Source organism: Homarus americanus, unplaced genomic scaffold (assembly GCF_018991925.1).
Source record: "Homarus americanus isolate GMGI-L3 unplaced genomic scaffold, GMGI_Hamer_2.0 scaffold26351, whole genome shotgun sequence".
Lineage (NCBI taxonomy): Eukaryota > Metazoa > Arthropoda > Malacostraca > Decapoda > Nephropidae > Homarus > Homarus americanus.
The window spans coordinates 3,522,735-3,539,470 of NW_024724368.1; the positions used below are offsets into that span (position 1 = coordinate 3,522,735).

Genomic DNA, 16,736 nt, shown 5'->3' on the forward strand with positions numbered 1-16,736 from the left:
GTCCCATCTACATACGTATATTAAATTATCAAAGTAGAAAACAACCAACCAACCTTAAATCCTGGTCTCCAACCAGGAGATTTGATAAGGGATGCATGGAAGCAGGAGAAGTTGATGAGACTGTATGATGCCAAGAAGAAGTTACTCAGTAAAGTTGACACAACATTCAAGTCACCTGTTGAAACACAAATTTATAACCTATAGGCCTTTGAATTATACAGCAGAGGAATCCTGTGGAGACTATAAGTCTTTTCTTCAGACACATAAAAATGTAAAATTCAATATGAAACAAAAGAGTATGCCAAAATTATATTTTCTTTTGTATAATTTTCTTTGCACAAGAATTAAGCCATTTTTAACATTAATACACAGTAATTAATACTCAGCAATGCTCTACTGTATTTACAGATGAAATGTTTAATCATGAAAGTTAGGGAAAATAACATAAACCAATAGTACACATTACCTATCATGATGCAGGCCAGGGAGATGACAAAAACAAGAATGTAACCTCGAACTGGGTCATTATTGGCACCAGATCCCTTTGAAAATCCATAAATACCAGGATAGAGCTTGTCTTTGGCCAAGGCTTGCAGGACTCTTGGAGCACCAACCAGGGAAGCAATGGCTGAGGAGAGGGTTGCAGCAAAACATCCAGCATAGATGAGAGGTCCCCAGGCAGACATCAGTTCCATAACCTGATGAACATATTACATGTGATACTTCTCCCAATGGCTAATCCTCTCAACAGATGAATTTATTCTGAGAGGCTGCAGTGTAATAATAAAAATAATAATAATACCAAGAAATTAAAAGTGAAAGTCAAATTTCAGAAATATGCTATACTAAGTGTTAACAATCATCATGTGTATCTTTATCATTAACTGCCCAGTGCGATCCACACATTATATATATAGTATTTGTGTTTAGTCGTCTTATATTCTTAAATTGTCTTTTTCTTTTAGACTTTACTACTTTTACTAAACAGTGTATAGAATAGTATTTATATTAGCAAATATCTTACAAGAAAATCTCATGAATTAAATAGAAAACTTTACTCACTTGGAAACTATTTTGAGTGCCGAACTCACAGAGCTCTACTCCATTGTCAGTTTTGCCAATCTTACTGCATGACTCATTGGTAAACACAGGGTTTTCCCAAAAGTTGGCGGTTATGTTCATGTTCGCCCGATATAAGTCAACGTCCCCTAAAAAAAAATTAATATATATATATATATATATATATATATATATATATATATATATATATATATATATATATATATATATATATATATATATATATATATATATATATATATATATATATATATATATATATATCATGGACCTGGCAATAATCAAGGTCTGTATAACAACAATAATAAAAATGAGGTCTTGGAATAAATAAAAAACTTTAAATACAGAAAAATATAAGCTGTTAAGTTCAATAAATATTTAAATACAATGGGTGATTTCAATGCTAAGGCAGGGTAGAAAAGGGTAGGAACAGCCAAGGCTTCTGTACACATGAATATCAATCCAGGATAATTAAAATAATTATTGTGGCAGCACGGCCGCCCCTCGCCACTATTTACTGGATTTAATCCCCAGCCTAAGTCAGATCAAAGAAGGGTGTAGTCCTATCAAATATTGCAGGTTTTCTCCGAGAACTCTGGCTCCCTCCTGTACTCACACTGGACAATGAAGATCATAAGAACAGACCAACTACCTGAACTGCTTATCATGCAACAGAAGTAAAGAGAAAGGGGCATCCAGAGAGCAGCAATATACGTGATCAAGTGGAAAGCATGGCACCAACTGACACTTAGACAGGTCGTGTTTTTTAAGGTGATGCCGACATGAGTGAAGAAAATGGGGGTAAACCAGAATTAGAGCCTTGTTGAGGAAGAGTACCATAGAACACATTTATCACAGCAGATGACTCAATTAATTAATTATATGAATTAAGAGAAAAATCTGTGTGCACTTGCTTTTAATTCTGGACATCCAAAAATTTTACTTTTAAAAGACAAAAATAGTCAAAACAAAAGTTTTCTTATTACCTGCACTTGTATCCTCATGTAGAAAATTAATTAATAAATAAATATTTTTATAAAAGATATTTAACTGTTTGTAATGTTGTTAAATTAAAATTAGCTACTGGTACAGTATATATTTAGCTTGTAATGTTATTAAAAACAAAAACAATGCTTCAGGCTAACCTCCTAAAGATCACCAAGTTATAAGTATGAGACAACTATACATACCACTAGCATCAGGCATCATTGATGCTCCAATTAATATTGGATAGATGATGTATGTCACCAAGGTGGTAAATATAGCACCGAGTGTACCTTTAGGAATAGCACTTGCTGGATCCTGTAGAAAGAAACGTTATTAAGCAGGTGAAACACTGACTTAAGACCAACAAAAATAAAATTATGGAGGTATAGCACTTGAGTACAGTATTGGATCTTGTATATTAAAGGGGAAAACAATAAAAATGAAACCTAGCACAGTGCAGATACTGCAACAAGTCGGGCAGATCCTGGGGCACGTTCTACATGCATTTGAAAAACATTATCTTACGTAATTTGACCCATTTTCTATGTAGCACAATACAGTATACCCCATCCTGGGGGGGACAGCACATATAAATAAACATGCCCATGAAGGGTTACTTTATTTGATTTGGCTTTTATTCAGCACATAGGGGACAACCATACATAAGGGTTTACTAAACTATCTCCACTATCCCCTTCACTATGGGAACACCAATTTAATATTTTATTTGACTAACATCAGACAATTTTATTCAGCAGAGGGGACCCCATAAGCAAGGTGTAAATAAATGCAAGCTTTTCCTAATTTCAGTTCAGAATGGTTAACTGGGTAAAAGTTGATCCACTCTCAACATTTAGCAATAATTGGGTCACCTCACCCCCCTCCCCATGACAAGATGCTAGTCCATTGGAGGGTTGTTCCACTACTGGCATGTGCACCTGCTACTGTATATATAATATATAGTCATCATATCTAAACGCTCTTACAAAGAAAAATTGAATCTATTATGACATCTGACACCGAGTGCTACAACTATGCTGACAAATTATTTAACCCTATTATAAGACAAATGTTTACTCACCTTTAGATCACCTGAGAGGTTTGCTCCAGCCACGATGCCTGTGACAGCAGGGAAGAACACACCAAATATAGTAAAGAAGCCTTGCTCTTTACCTTCAAACGGCCGATAATCAGGTCCGGTATTACGAGTTAAAAGTTCACCTGAAATTTTAAGTTATTACATTACAAATTAAAAAGAGAAATCACAAAGAAACATACAGTAAGTTAATAAGAAATAGATAACTATCAAGTGAACACTTTTAACTTCAATGTTTAAACACTGCAGGTGAAAAGTGACCATCTAGCAAGCACCAACACTAAATACAATGAGTAAAAAGTATCTCTGTGCACTCTGGTCATTCATCCAGTTGGAAATTCAGAAGACAACAGCCATTGAGTCTGAATAAGAGTAGGAGGTGCAAGTGTTAAATTTTTGCACAGTTGGGAACTTTGAAGCTTTATTAATGAACTTTCTTTCATGGCTTAGAACAAATCAAAACATAAGAAAGTATTTTAACTTTTGACTTGAATCATCACAAGACTTTGAGTCAATCATTAAATATAGTACTGCCAATCTAACCATACTTCACATGGGTGAGAAATGCTGCTTATAGAAGACAATATGATGATAATGTCCTACCTGACTGTATCCTCTGGCACAAAGCAAGCTGTGCCAGAAAGTGATTAAAAGTAAGGACATCACGAATCATTTGCTGATGACCCATAGAATTTATGTTATGCTAAATAAAACTATGCAAGTATTAATGTTTGTATCATGCAAGAGAAAAATGGCAGTCATATATACAAGTGAATGAAAGTGTGTGTATGCAAATGTGTGTGTGCATGCATATATATTTGGTTGTATGCATGGACAAATATATGAACATAGCATTACATACAGACATTCTGAAAGTACATCGATGACTTTGTGTGTATCTTCATGTGTACAGTATGCCAACCATACATACCTACAAGCCACTGCATCTACAGTACTTGTTTTCTTTATTGGGAAAGATGTCTACAGCTTTCTAAGGTCCCTCACCCTGTTCTCTTTAATTGTCATTCCAGTGTGCAAGTGTATGCAAGAGTGAAGTACTTGTTTTAATGTTTTTAAAAAGAAAACATTTTAAAATAAATACAGAACTTACTATTGAGGCCAACAAATCCCTGAGACGCTGCTTCATCAGTGAGAGGGCCCATAAACACCCCAACAACAAAGTCGACCTGTGCTCCGATCAGTAAGAAAAGTAGACCCATCTGTACCTGTAACAACAAAACTCATTTGTATTACATGCTAGAAAGTTATATATCAGTGCTGTATATCTACTGTATATATTTTCTAAAAACATAACATCACAACAGTTTATGTACTGTACAGTACATATATTCCTAGGGTAAATTATAATTTTGAGACATACAAACACAATGCTACAACTACAGTACTTTAAGGTCACTCAGAATTTAGTAAGATATTACAATCATCCAGCTATGACAAAATGTATGAAATTTTAATGATGTCACCTTCATTGGCGAGCTCTAAGGTGGCTAAAAAATGCTGATACAAAACCAGCTAAGTCATATGCAGATGCTGTACATGCCGAAGCATCTTTTCAGTACTGTATTGGCACTCGTCTGCCTCACCATGCGAATGAGCAATAAAAGGTTTTAACTTCATCTAAGTTAGTACTCCTCTAAATGTTATACAGGGTAGTGTGGAGTGATCGCCTGTCGGGTGCCAGAGTTAATTTGACGCCTTTTCAGGGTTGTCTTAAGTGTTTCCTTGTAATGTACAGTACCTTTTCCATGGTCTGATGCATTACATGATATTTCTCAGAAGACTACTGTATTGCATTATAAATTAGGAAAGTGAGAAAACCCTTTTAAAATCTCTCCTAACTAGACAGCAAGACAGTTCCCGACAAACCCCAGCACTGCCGAGAGCTTGATTGCTAAGAGCAAAGTCTCAGTAACACTGTTTACTGCTTCTTCTGGTGTGAACAACAAGTCATGGTCAGTATAAAATCCATTTTCTTACACATACTATTGTTCTTTACTTTTAGTCGGTAGTATTTACCCTGGAAACTGCCTCATCATCTACAGTTTCAGACCGAGAAGCAGCTGCAGGATTATGACCTGGAGCGACTACTCGCCAACATTTTCCATACCATGTTTGACGCCACCTCCTCCAGGGGTAAAGACCTGAGAGGTATCCTCTATCACACCACCAAACCTTGGACATAGTGTCATTAATTTTCCATCATGACCATAATAGTAAATGAGGTTCTGTTTGCACCCAACATTAACAGGTGAGCTCCTGAGTCACTGACCCTCATTAAAGGGGTCAGGACATACAAGTTCTTTTTGCGTATTACTTAAGTCATTCTTTCCTTACCTATCTTAATACATCTGAGCACATCCACACATCCCAGTTTTTTTATTCATCAGTAATGTCATGAATTTAATATGAACAATGTACACATCTGATTAACCTTAAAATTATTGCACAAGGAATAAGAACCAATCTTTAAATGAATTAATCAAACAGAAAAAGTGACTAAACTTGAAGAACAAATCAAATAAGTTGCATGAATTTGAGATACTATACAGTACAGTACAGTACTTGTACTTATATTTGGGTTTATTGTATGTCCTGAGGAAACTAAAATCACACAAGTTTCATTACTTAAAGGTAAAAGTTTCAGTTTGCACAAAGACTTACCCTGGTGACCCAATCCATTCCAACAATAGCCAGACCAAGTACAGCAATCAATGTGATGGTGCCAATGAGACGAGTATCGTTGATTCCACCGTCAAAAATTTGTGCATTATTGAAGTAATATTTCATCAAATCCTATAATAAAAAATAAATAAGTAATATTGATTTCCTAACCCATGTAGACGTAAATAAAGAAAGACCGATATTTTGGTAAAATTATGAAAAGAAGAAAATTTTAAAGGGTTTTCAATTTATAAACATACCTGTACACATACTAAAGAGTGTACTATAGATAAAAAAAATATATACTGTATAGAATTTATAGTAAGGCAAACTTTGCACATTAAAAAATAAGAGTCTGCTCAATATATGGGGTATACAGGTACAATACACTAATTAAGTTTTGTATTCTTGACAATACTCAAACATAGCCTTTTGTAATACACTTACCAACAACGAATTACAAAAACCAATGATGTAAGTTGCAGCAGCGATTGCGTTTGCAACCGTGAACATCAGCCCAATAGACCCACCAAATTCAGGTCCAAGTGATCGGGATATCATGTAATACACACCACCTGGCAAGAGGAAGAAATTTGTGAATGCAGATTTTTATTTTGAACTGGTACTCTAAACTTTGAATATACTATACAGTCCAATTATACTTAAAGGAACTACAATATAAAGTTTTAAACGACGTTGACACAACTCAACCAGAGAAAATCAAATCATGAAACTAATAAAACTGAGAATTACTGTAGATTAGGTTGCATCGGGTCACAGGACTTGTACAGCAGCCACAAAAAAAAAAAGGCTAAAAAACATGTAACATGAAGTCAACAGCCACCAGAAAGTACTGGTAACACCTTATTGCATACAAAGGCTTTAAAAAAATCTGAAATCCATATGGGAACTTTAAACCACATAAAGCATATGAATTTGTTTTTTGAATTAGAACAGTTTTGCAAAAAAAAAAAAAAATGTGTTTACATACCAGCTTGTATTCTACCATTAGTGGCAACTGCAGACATTGAGAGGGTGGTGATTATGGTGACCAAGTTTGCCATAATAACAATGGCAATGGCAGATACTGCAAAAGAAAATGAAGAAATTTAAAATGTATTTCTTTAAGAAGCTAGGATAAGAGAAATGGACAATGTCATTCTTCAAAATCATATAATGAATAAAGATGAGGGAACTCTTAATATAAAATTTACCCTTGATAAAACACCTTCAGTATGTAATGATGAAAGGATGTGAAAGCAAACATACCAGACAATAGTTTCAGTGTTTGAGTGCCAGACCAATATTTAGTTAAGAATTTTAGCTTCTCGTCAGTGTTTATCTTCTTTAATTTTTTTTTTTACTACAGATAAAATAATTTCATGTTGTTTGTGATTCCATATTTTAGGATAGAAACTCAAATTAAAAGTAAGTACTCTACCTAATGTACTGTACTATCTAAAACATTTAACTTGCTGAAAATAACTTACCAACGCCAGCTTGCCCAACCATCCAGGACACTCTCAAGAAGAGCATCACACCCCAGATGTTGAGGAGACATCGCATCTGTTCACGTTTAATACAGTCATTAAATTGTCAAGTACAGTACAATAAAACAAGTTATAAATCATAAAGTTTATTTTCTATATGTAACAAGTTCAGCATATAACAAATTTGATTTATAATGAGGGATGTTTTAAACTTCAATTTATGTGGTTAAAAATTTTTACACAACTTACATATACGCCTTCCAGCCATCCGAACTTGATTACTTTTCCTCGAACATTAGCTGCTGCGGCTTCAGGGTCTGCACCAGTACGTCGCTGGAGAAAACACAGGTCATCACGTTAAATACATTTATTTTGTTAAAATTCATACAGTAAAAGCATACATATATTGTATATACGGTACACATCTGCCGTGGATAAAAAGCATTTCTCTGTATCATCTGTCATTTAAAGTAGTTCATTCTACATGTACTATGATAATACGGTATAATAAATGATTATTGAAGCAAAATCACGTCTAACAAGTTAATAATGCATGCTTTTTCTCTTTTCCCCAAGTCCAAACAGGAGCGTCACTAGCAGGGTGCAGGGGTACAGCCACACCCGAGATGAATAATTTCAGTACAAACTTTCATAAAAACATATGAAAAGATTTATTAGTTAAGGTTCTGAAAATGAAACACACAGACGGACGGACGGAGTGTTAGATGAATGAATGGATGAATTGACAGAACTCATTCTATGCAACACAACTTCGTCAGATGATGATGATGATGATGACGATGATAATAATAATAACAATAATAATGTTGTTTTTTATCAAGGACTACTAGGCATTGTATCCCCGCACGACTTAATCAAAGCTCTCACGTGTCCAGCTCCAAACCCTAACGCAGCAGGGTCAGGAATGAGCCTGCTCTAACCCTGGCGTCGTCCGTTAACCTCAAGTGACACAATTGTCTTTATTGTGCCTATATTGTGGCAAGTGTCCTCTCCCAGACCTGTGGCCAAGTCTCAAGACCATAGCGCACGCGAGAGAGTTAAGTGGTACAGTAGGCTGACAATAGTTGGGTGGAAGTGGGGAGAAAGGCAGAATCATACATCCATCTCTAGCGTGTAACTTTCTAATCTTATCTAAATACATATGTGAATGACAGGTTAAAGCATTAATATGTACAATATCAAAGAGCCTCACTACAGAAGTTAGCTTACAGTACACCATTAATCACAGTCTACGAGGTGTCTGAAAATAGCTGAATATTAAATGTACAGTACAGTATTCCCAAACCTCACGTTAAGTTAATGTGGTTAAGTAGTGGTTTTATATCAAAATAATATAACCAAGCATGATTTTAAGCCCACCTGCCTGAATCTTAACATATGAATCCTGTTTATTAATCTCAAGCGAATGTTATTTTAATTGTCCAATCTTGTTGAGCGACATGAAGAATTCTTGGGACGAGCCGATTGTATCGCAGTTGAAATATTAAGATAAATTTTAAAGAGTTATTGAGTAACATGAACGTTTTATCTCCTCAGTTTTTCCAACGATTTTCATACTGTATTACCAAAACACTACTGGTTTTAGCAGATGCCCACTAAAGTTTTAACTTTAATTGCAAGTCGATGCAAAACTACTGTTGAAATTTGTGGATGACCAATTCCATCAGCGAAAGCTTAATGGGGTGTGTGGGACCCTATTCTACGAGGCCAATAGGAGAGGGATAATGAGTTTGGGTTAAGATTGGCCTAAGTTTGGGCGAGACACTGGTCAAACACCAAACACCACTTTCCCCCTTAATGAAGCTGTCTGGGGACCACCGTTTCTATTTATTCAACCTAAGGCTACCACAACAACAATGGTTCAGGCGACCACAGCAGAAACACCTTTTAAATCTTGCTGATCATTAGCGTATTTGTTCCCAGCGTTATCTCTTATCTTCATTTTAATTCTAACTGGATTTTTAGCTTTCACGTTTTAATCTCCTTGTATTTGCTATGACAAAGTGTTGAGTAATATTTTTCTTTCGCAACACCATTAGAGAACAAATACTAGGCTATAATTACCAGCAAAACATCGGCATTACGGTTAAACGTCCAACTGGGACTTGCCAAAGTGGTAAGTAATCAGTACCGAGCATGTGGTAACCTTGTGGGGTATGGTTTGTTTGGTTCGCGTCAGGATGGGATGGAGAAAGGAAACTCACAATGTGCTCTCATGTATACATGTTGTATTGGATGTACAATGCAGCTTGGTGCTGGGAAGGGAGCATGGTTACAAGCGTGATGTAGAAAGAGCTGGTTGGTGAGGATGCTCAGAGGAGGACCAGCTTGTGGGTCGCCATGCTCGCCGGCGGGAGCGAGGACCACCAGGCAGGAGGAGGAGGTGTTGCTGGCTGGTTGGTGTAGGTAGAAAGAGACAGGTCACCACGAGGTCAGGTCTTAAATAGCGGGGGGTAGGCGTGGCTTAGTAGTTGACCCCCGCTCCGTGATGTATGGCGGCGCTGGTTGACCTAGTCCACGAGGCACACACTGTGGAATTCGTGGGGTCGGCTACGCAGCGACAAACAGCATTTGTAGGGGAGAAATCCACTACAACCTAATACAGACTGACGAAGTTATGAAAGTCCTCAACTTTATCAACCTCTCCTCATTCGCCCCCATGCCCTTAATTCCCACTACAGTAAATATACAATACACTGGCTTCCTTTTTTCAATGCAATATATTCACAACTCGAATTCGTGAAGTGTATTAATGTTAAATTGTTTACCATAAATTCACATCATGATATCAAACTTTATTTGAAAAAAGTTAACGACATATGACGAGTGATTCGGTGTCCGTGTGTATGTGTAAGGCCCATATGCAAGATCAGCCATGGTGTATACCATGCTGTAGTACTCCCATGGTTGTTATGCAAGAAGCGTTTTTGGCTAAAAAAAAGAAAAATATGTACTATTCGTTATTGGAACATGGGGAAATTTCGTGGTACATGTACCCCCGTCCGATGATCACTACGAGGAAACTATTTTTAAAACCAAAAGAAAAAAAATTGATTTGGATGGATATAAATGTATAAATCTGCAAAGGAATAATATTTTTTATACGATATACTCCATATAGAACAGCACATGCAGAATTGTATTGTTCTTTTTAAAAGCGGTCCATGTTTGTGTACGAAAAATGCTGCCAGCCTCTACTTGTCTCATCGCCGTTTATATCCTCCAAATTCGCCTAACCATCATAAAAGGTAAGCCTTTAAGATAACTAATACAACTAATTTATGTGTAGAAATGCATTGAAATCAAATTAAACTAAAAAAAAGTCGTAAATGGTCTATTTGAAGAGTGGTGAGAACAGCTTCCTCTGGGATGGTGAATGACGTCCTTTATCAGTATTAATATCGACCCAATTTTCGTAATGAGGGCAATTAATAACAGTCCAGCACTACCAAAATAATTATTTCCTTAGTATAAATACTTTGTAGCATAAATTTCACACTTTAATAAGTCCAAATATGCCAGGTAACCAATGCCAGGTGAATCCAAACTGGTCCATCCGTGATGGTCGATGGACGTCCTTTATCAGTATTAATATCGACCCAATTTTCGTAATGAGGGCAATTAATAACCGTCCAGACTACCAAAATAATTATTTCCTTAGTATAATTACTTATTAGCCTAGATTTCATATTTTAATAAGTCCAAATAAGCCAGGTAACTAGTGCTAGGTACTTCCCAGGCATGTTTCATTTGTGTATCAGTTTAACCACAATTTGCTACTAATAAGATAAATTCAGTGACCTAAATTCATGTTTTATTTTTTTATTCCCTTGGTGACTCAATGTATTACAAGAAAGAACTACTTTACGACTTGTTTGGGCCAACAGTTGGAGTGGTGATGTTAATTAACTTTGCCATTCACAGTGGTAGAATCAAATGTAGATATATTGGCTTTGTATGTCCATGATTTCAACAAAAATGAATAAGTCCTTCTAAAGTAAATGGAGTTGATGATATTATCTTTTGGCCATCCAGCGAATTTAATGATTTTAAGTTGACCGATTTTTACCAGTTAAGTTAGGTTATGTTAGATTAGTTAAGTTGGGTTAGGTTAGGTTTGGTGACATTGTAATTATGTTTTTTCAAATGCCAAGTAGGTGGATGACCTAAACATTCATTTTACCAAATTGATTATGAGTAGATTAAAAACATAAGTTGTGTTTTTTTACAAATTCAGACTCCGTAAAGTTCTAATGACAATCACTTCATGATAGATGTTTCACCCTATACACTAAAGCTACTTTATGAAAGAGGAAAAAATTAGCACCAAATTGTATTGTTTAATACCAAAAGAAGTCATTGATGATAATATTTAATAACAATATTTCAGGTATTACGACCTGGTCGTCGGGACGGAACACCGTCGTAAGTCGAGGAGAGACTGTAATACATTTTCATCTTTAAACTCCTTGTATCTTACCTAACTCACCTTGATGCTCCACTCAATTATAGCTAGATGTAATAATTGTAGATAGTAATCACAGATATGACTCCCTTTGCCGTTAATTGTTTTTATATTACAATTCTTGGATATTCAAAGATAATGAAATTATGAATCTTCAATAAATGTGATATACGTACGTACATTCTAATGATGACAACAGAAATATGTCAGACTTGACTAATTAACTGTAACCAGAAATTAACCTAAGTGAATTTCTCCTTAATCCAACCTTTAAAATATGAAAGACAGTATACAGTACTATATTTTATGATAGTTAAGTCAGTTTCCAATTAGGTAGGTTAGGTTAACATTCTTATATAGATCATTAAAATTTTAAAGGGCTTATAAATTTTGTTCTATGAATTTCTCCAAAAAAAGGGATCAAAGTTTTGGAATCACCATAACAATATACACTACAGTACATTAGAAAAAAAAAAAAAATTAGTGTGTGTTACATATCAAACCAAACAAATCTGAGTTTCCTTTGGAATTTTTTATTTTTATTTTTTAACAGACAAAATTACCCTCAATATTTAGATGTTGAAAACTTATAAACTTATAAATATTAACCCTCATAAATATAAATGTTTCAGAATTTGCAAATTTAACTCTTATAAACTTATAAATATTAACCCTCATAAATATAAATGTTTCAGAATTTGCAAATTTAACTAACACAATATTAATGACTTTATTTTAACTTACAGGTAGAGATACAGCTGACAATTCACCTTCCACCAATACTGAAGAAATAAATCTTGTTATTATTTGATTGATGGGGAATTTTTCCTGCTCCAGGGAAGATTTTGGAATTTGCTTTCTAACCTAACCTCGGAAAAGGTTCCCAGACTCGGAACAGAAAAATTTGGAGACTTTCCGTAAAATCCCCAAATTACTCATAGACCAGAAAAAATGCAGTTTCTGGAATTTTCTGAACATACCTTGGAGAAATCATAACGTACTGTATGCCTTAATTATTATATATTTTTTATTTTACACTCAGCATACATACGTGGATATTACGTATTAATTTATTTGTGAATGATTTTTTTTAAATGCTTTATTCTTGATCACCCATATATTATAACATATCCTGCTTTTAATAAAGGCTATATTCTGAAATAAGCATTATCATTGTATTCTTATCCTTATTACAGTTTATATTAAACATTAAAAAATGCAGGAATGATTTGCAATTAACATTGCAGACTGTATTGAGGATATTTTTAAACCATTTAATTATCATCTTGTTCTATGTTTAACATTATTAGTCTCTGATTTACTTTTATCCTCTTCGCCACTGATCGGCTTGTTAGCCGCTTGGGCGATCGGTCACGTCTCTTTTCATTTATATTCTTCACCAAAAGATCGGCTCGCTAGCCGCCCGGGCGATCGGTCACGTCTCTGTCACGCACTGTTGGCAAATACTGGGCATGCACCGGCTCCTGAATGTACCTGAACCCGCTCCAGTGTTGGTCAAGTCTTCTCTTGAAAGAGCTCACACTCGGTGCCGTCACAACACTCTCTGGTAGATTGTTCCAAGAGTTTACAACCCTCACTCCGAAAAAGTTTGCCCTCACGGTTTTCTGGACTTGCGGCTTCTTCAATCTTGAGCTGTGACCCCTTGTGGGGCGAGCGTCCGCCAGCTCCAAGTAAGGACACTCAACTGAGTAGTGCCCCCTGAGATGCTTATAAACCTCAACTAGGTCCCCCCTTGCCCGTCTGTAGTATAAGCTAGGCAAGTTCAGGCGCTCCAATCTCTCAGGGTAGCTGAGGTGCCGAAGTGCAGGCACCAGTTTGGTGGCCCTCCTTTGAACATTTTCAACCAACTGACAGTCCCTAGCATATCTCGGGGACCAGATGGGGTGACAGTACTCCAGATGGGGAAGCACTTCACTCCTGAAGATCGTCACGAGGGACGGACCGTCTAGATATCTGAACGACCTTCTTATAAGACCCAATAATTTATTTGCCTGATTTACCTTCTTCTCACAATGGCCCGAGAACTTCAGCTCATTGTCAACATACACACCTAGGTCCTTCTCACACACAGTCTCAACTAGTACATTTTCTTCATCCCGTTGGGACATATGGTACGCCTCCTTACCGTTGGTACGCCCCAGGTGCATCCTCTTACACTTCGTGACATTGAATCTCAGCAGCCATTCCTTCGACCATTCCTGGAGCCCACAGAGGTCCTTCTGCAGCTCTTCACAGTCCGCTTGGTTCTTAATTTCCCGAAATAACTTGCCATCATCGGCAAACATTTGTATGGAGGAGTGTACAACGTCAGGCATATCATTTATGAAACAAACAAACAACAGCGGGCCCAATACACTACCCTGCGGTACCCCACTTGTTACAGGTACAGATGACGATTTCGTGCCATTAATCACCACACATTGCTTGCGGTCATGTAGAAAGTCTTCTATCCACGCTAGGACATTTCCCCGAATTCCGTACCCTTCCAGTTTGATTTTCAGCCTTTCGTGGGGTACACTGTCGAAAGCCTTGGCAAAATCTAGGTAAATATTGTCGATATTACCACCCCGTTCTAGAATATGGGTCCAAATATCCAATACCTTGAGCAATTGTGTCAAGCAAGAGCGCCCCGGCATAAAACCGTGTTGGCAATCTTTTACAAGGTTGTTTCGTAGTAGATGTTCCATCGCTGCATCTCTGATAATACTCTCAAGTACTTTACATATTATGCTGGTCAGGCTCACTGGTCTATAGTTGTTCGTGGAGTGACTATCGCCCTTCTTGAAGATAGGACTCACATAAGCCACTTTCCATTCACTGGGGACCATTTGTTCATCCAGGCATTTACAAAACAGAATCTTCAGGGGCTCTGCAAGCTCGTTGCACAGCTCTCTTAGCACTCTAGGATGCACCATGTCAGGTCCAGGACTCTTATGGACCTTTAGCCTGGACAGTTTATTTCTAATACCCTCTTCTGTGAACACAATGTGGGTCAGTGCTGTGTCGAACTGTCTGTCCTCAAACGCAGGAAGGTTAGTTGCATCCTCTCTTGTGAACACTGAGGAAAAGAAGCTGTTCAATGCCTCAGCTTTATCCTGGTCAGAATCTGCGTAACTACCATCTTCAAGCCTCAGGTCTGATACTCCTACTCGCGTTTTCAATTTCGACTTTGCATAGCGGTAAAACGCCTTTGGGTTTGACTTGACCTCGCGTGCAACCAGCCTTTGGAACTCCTTTTCAGCCCTCCTACACTCTATCTTTGCTTGGTTTCTGGCTCTTGCATACATCCTCCTGTCTTGCTCATCGTTTGACCCAACCCACGTCTTGAATTTCTGGGTTTTCTTCTTAATTTTGTCGACCGCCGCATGGTTCATGTGTAGGGATCCCCTCGTATTCCTAGAAGCACTGGGTTTGGTCTTGGGTATATATTTATCGATCAAATGGGTCATTTTACTAGTTATGATATTCAGCGTAGTGTCTGCGTTCTTGTACCTTAATAAGTCAGGCCAGTTGATACCCCTCATCTCTTCCCTCATCCCATTGTAATTTCCCTTGTAATATTTGCACCTTGGCCTGGCCTTATCTTGAACTAGGTAACAGTTAAATCTGAATGACAACACTGTATGGTGACTGGTGCCAACTGGGGCAAGGTGTTCCAGTTTGGCCACCATACCCTCCTCGTTTGTTATGATGAGGTCAAGTGGCTTGGGTGTTTGCTCCCCTCTGTAATGTGTCGGGTCTCTCACATGTTGGAACAGAAAATTATCTCTCAGAGTTTCTACAAAAAGAGTAGCAGGATTATTCAAGTCATTCGGGGTGGACTCGTTTCTCCAGTCGATGTCGCCATAGTTAAAGTCCCCCATGATAAGGAGGTGGCTGGGGTTGAGCATCGCCGCATTGTTTATTAAGGTTCTTAAGTTCCTTTGATTTAGTGGGCCACAGTTCGGGGATCTGTAGATACACCCGACGATAAGTAAGTCCCCTCCCTTTAATTTAATTTTACACCACTTGGACTCTTCAAAAACATCCTCTCCCTGTACCCTCGCCTGGCTGGAAGAATTTCATGACTATACCTACTGTATATGGGTTCCATGACATTTGCTCACAAGATGAACCTTATCTAACCTAACATGTCCTCATTTCCATAATAGTTGAGTATATGCCTTGTAAACAAATGTCTGCACACTAACTATATGAAGGCTCTCTGGTGAGGATCCATATACAGTATTTACATGTAATATTTTTCCAAATAAAAGACTTTTTAAACAGCAGAGACTTTTCTCCGACTTCTGGTTTAGTCCGTCTTAACATATTGTATAAATTTTTACTCCTGACATTGGGAAAGTGTTCATGTCTTGTTTTTTTGAAAGGGTATTTATTGCATTACTATAATCAGGTGGAGAAAAGGAGGAAACATTATCTCAAGTTTTCATATCTTGTAGATAACTGGCCTTGTAAAATATGAAAGTAAAAATTTTGGTATAAAGATAATTTCCTGTTTGATAGAAAACTAAGTTATGGTGATATTTTTTCAAGATTATATCGCAATTCATCTGTACAGTGAGTTCATCACTGTCATAACAAAATTATAATACCTAATACTGTACTTCGGTACATTCTACTGACTTGATCCACAGAACAGGCCATAGTTCTGTTTATTACACTCACCCAACCCCAAGTTCATGAAAAACTTATAACTTTATTGTTAGATTTAATAAGGATAAAGAAGAAAGGAGCAGATATTACACTAAATTCCTACGTTTTTATGGTTGTCACAGGCTTTATTTACCTATATTCACTGTAAATGATCGTATTTTATTCCCAGAATTGGCTTATAATCCAAGAAAATAGGAAAATGAGGTGCACCTTAGCTTGGGATTCAAGTTTTTTATGC

General features: G+C 36.9%; 1 protein-coding gene across 1 annotated transcript in view; it reads right to left on the reverse strand.

Moving 5' to 3' along the window:
* Positions 1–6: 6 nt before the first annotated feature.
* Positions 7–16,736, reverse strand: part of LOC121864169 (bumetanide-sensitive sodium-(potassium)-chloride cotransporter-like) — a 75,327-nt gene continuing 58,597 nt past the window's right edge. Inside the window, exons 2-12 of the mRNA XM_042363162.1 lie at positions 7,585–7,668; positions 7,336–7,411; positions 6,837–6,932; positions 6,293–6,420; positions 5,846–5,977; positions 4,275–4,389; positions 3,149–3,288; positions 2,271–2,382; positions 1,063–1,208; positions 467–698; positions 7–175 (exon numbers count right to left, since the gene is read on the reverse strand). Of these exons, the coding sequence (XP_042219096.1) occupies positions 21–175; positions 467–698; positions 1,063–1,208; positions 2,271–2,382; positions 3,149–3,288; positions 4,275–4,389; positions 5,846–5,977; positions 6,293–6,420; positions 6,837–6,932; positions 7,336–7,411; positions 7,585–7,668 (1,416 nt within the window). The 3' untranslated portion in view covers positions 7–20. The remainder of the gene's footprint in view (positions 176–466; positions 699–1,062; positions 1,209–2,270; positions 2,383–3,148; positions 3,289–4,274; positions 4,390–5,845; positions 5,978–6,292; positions 6,421–6,836; positions 6,933–7,335; positions 7,412–7,584; positions 7,669–16,736) is intronic.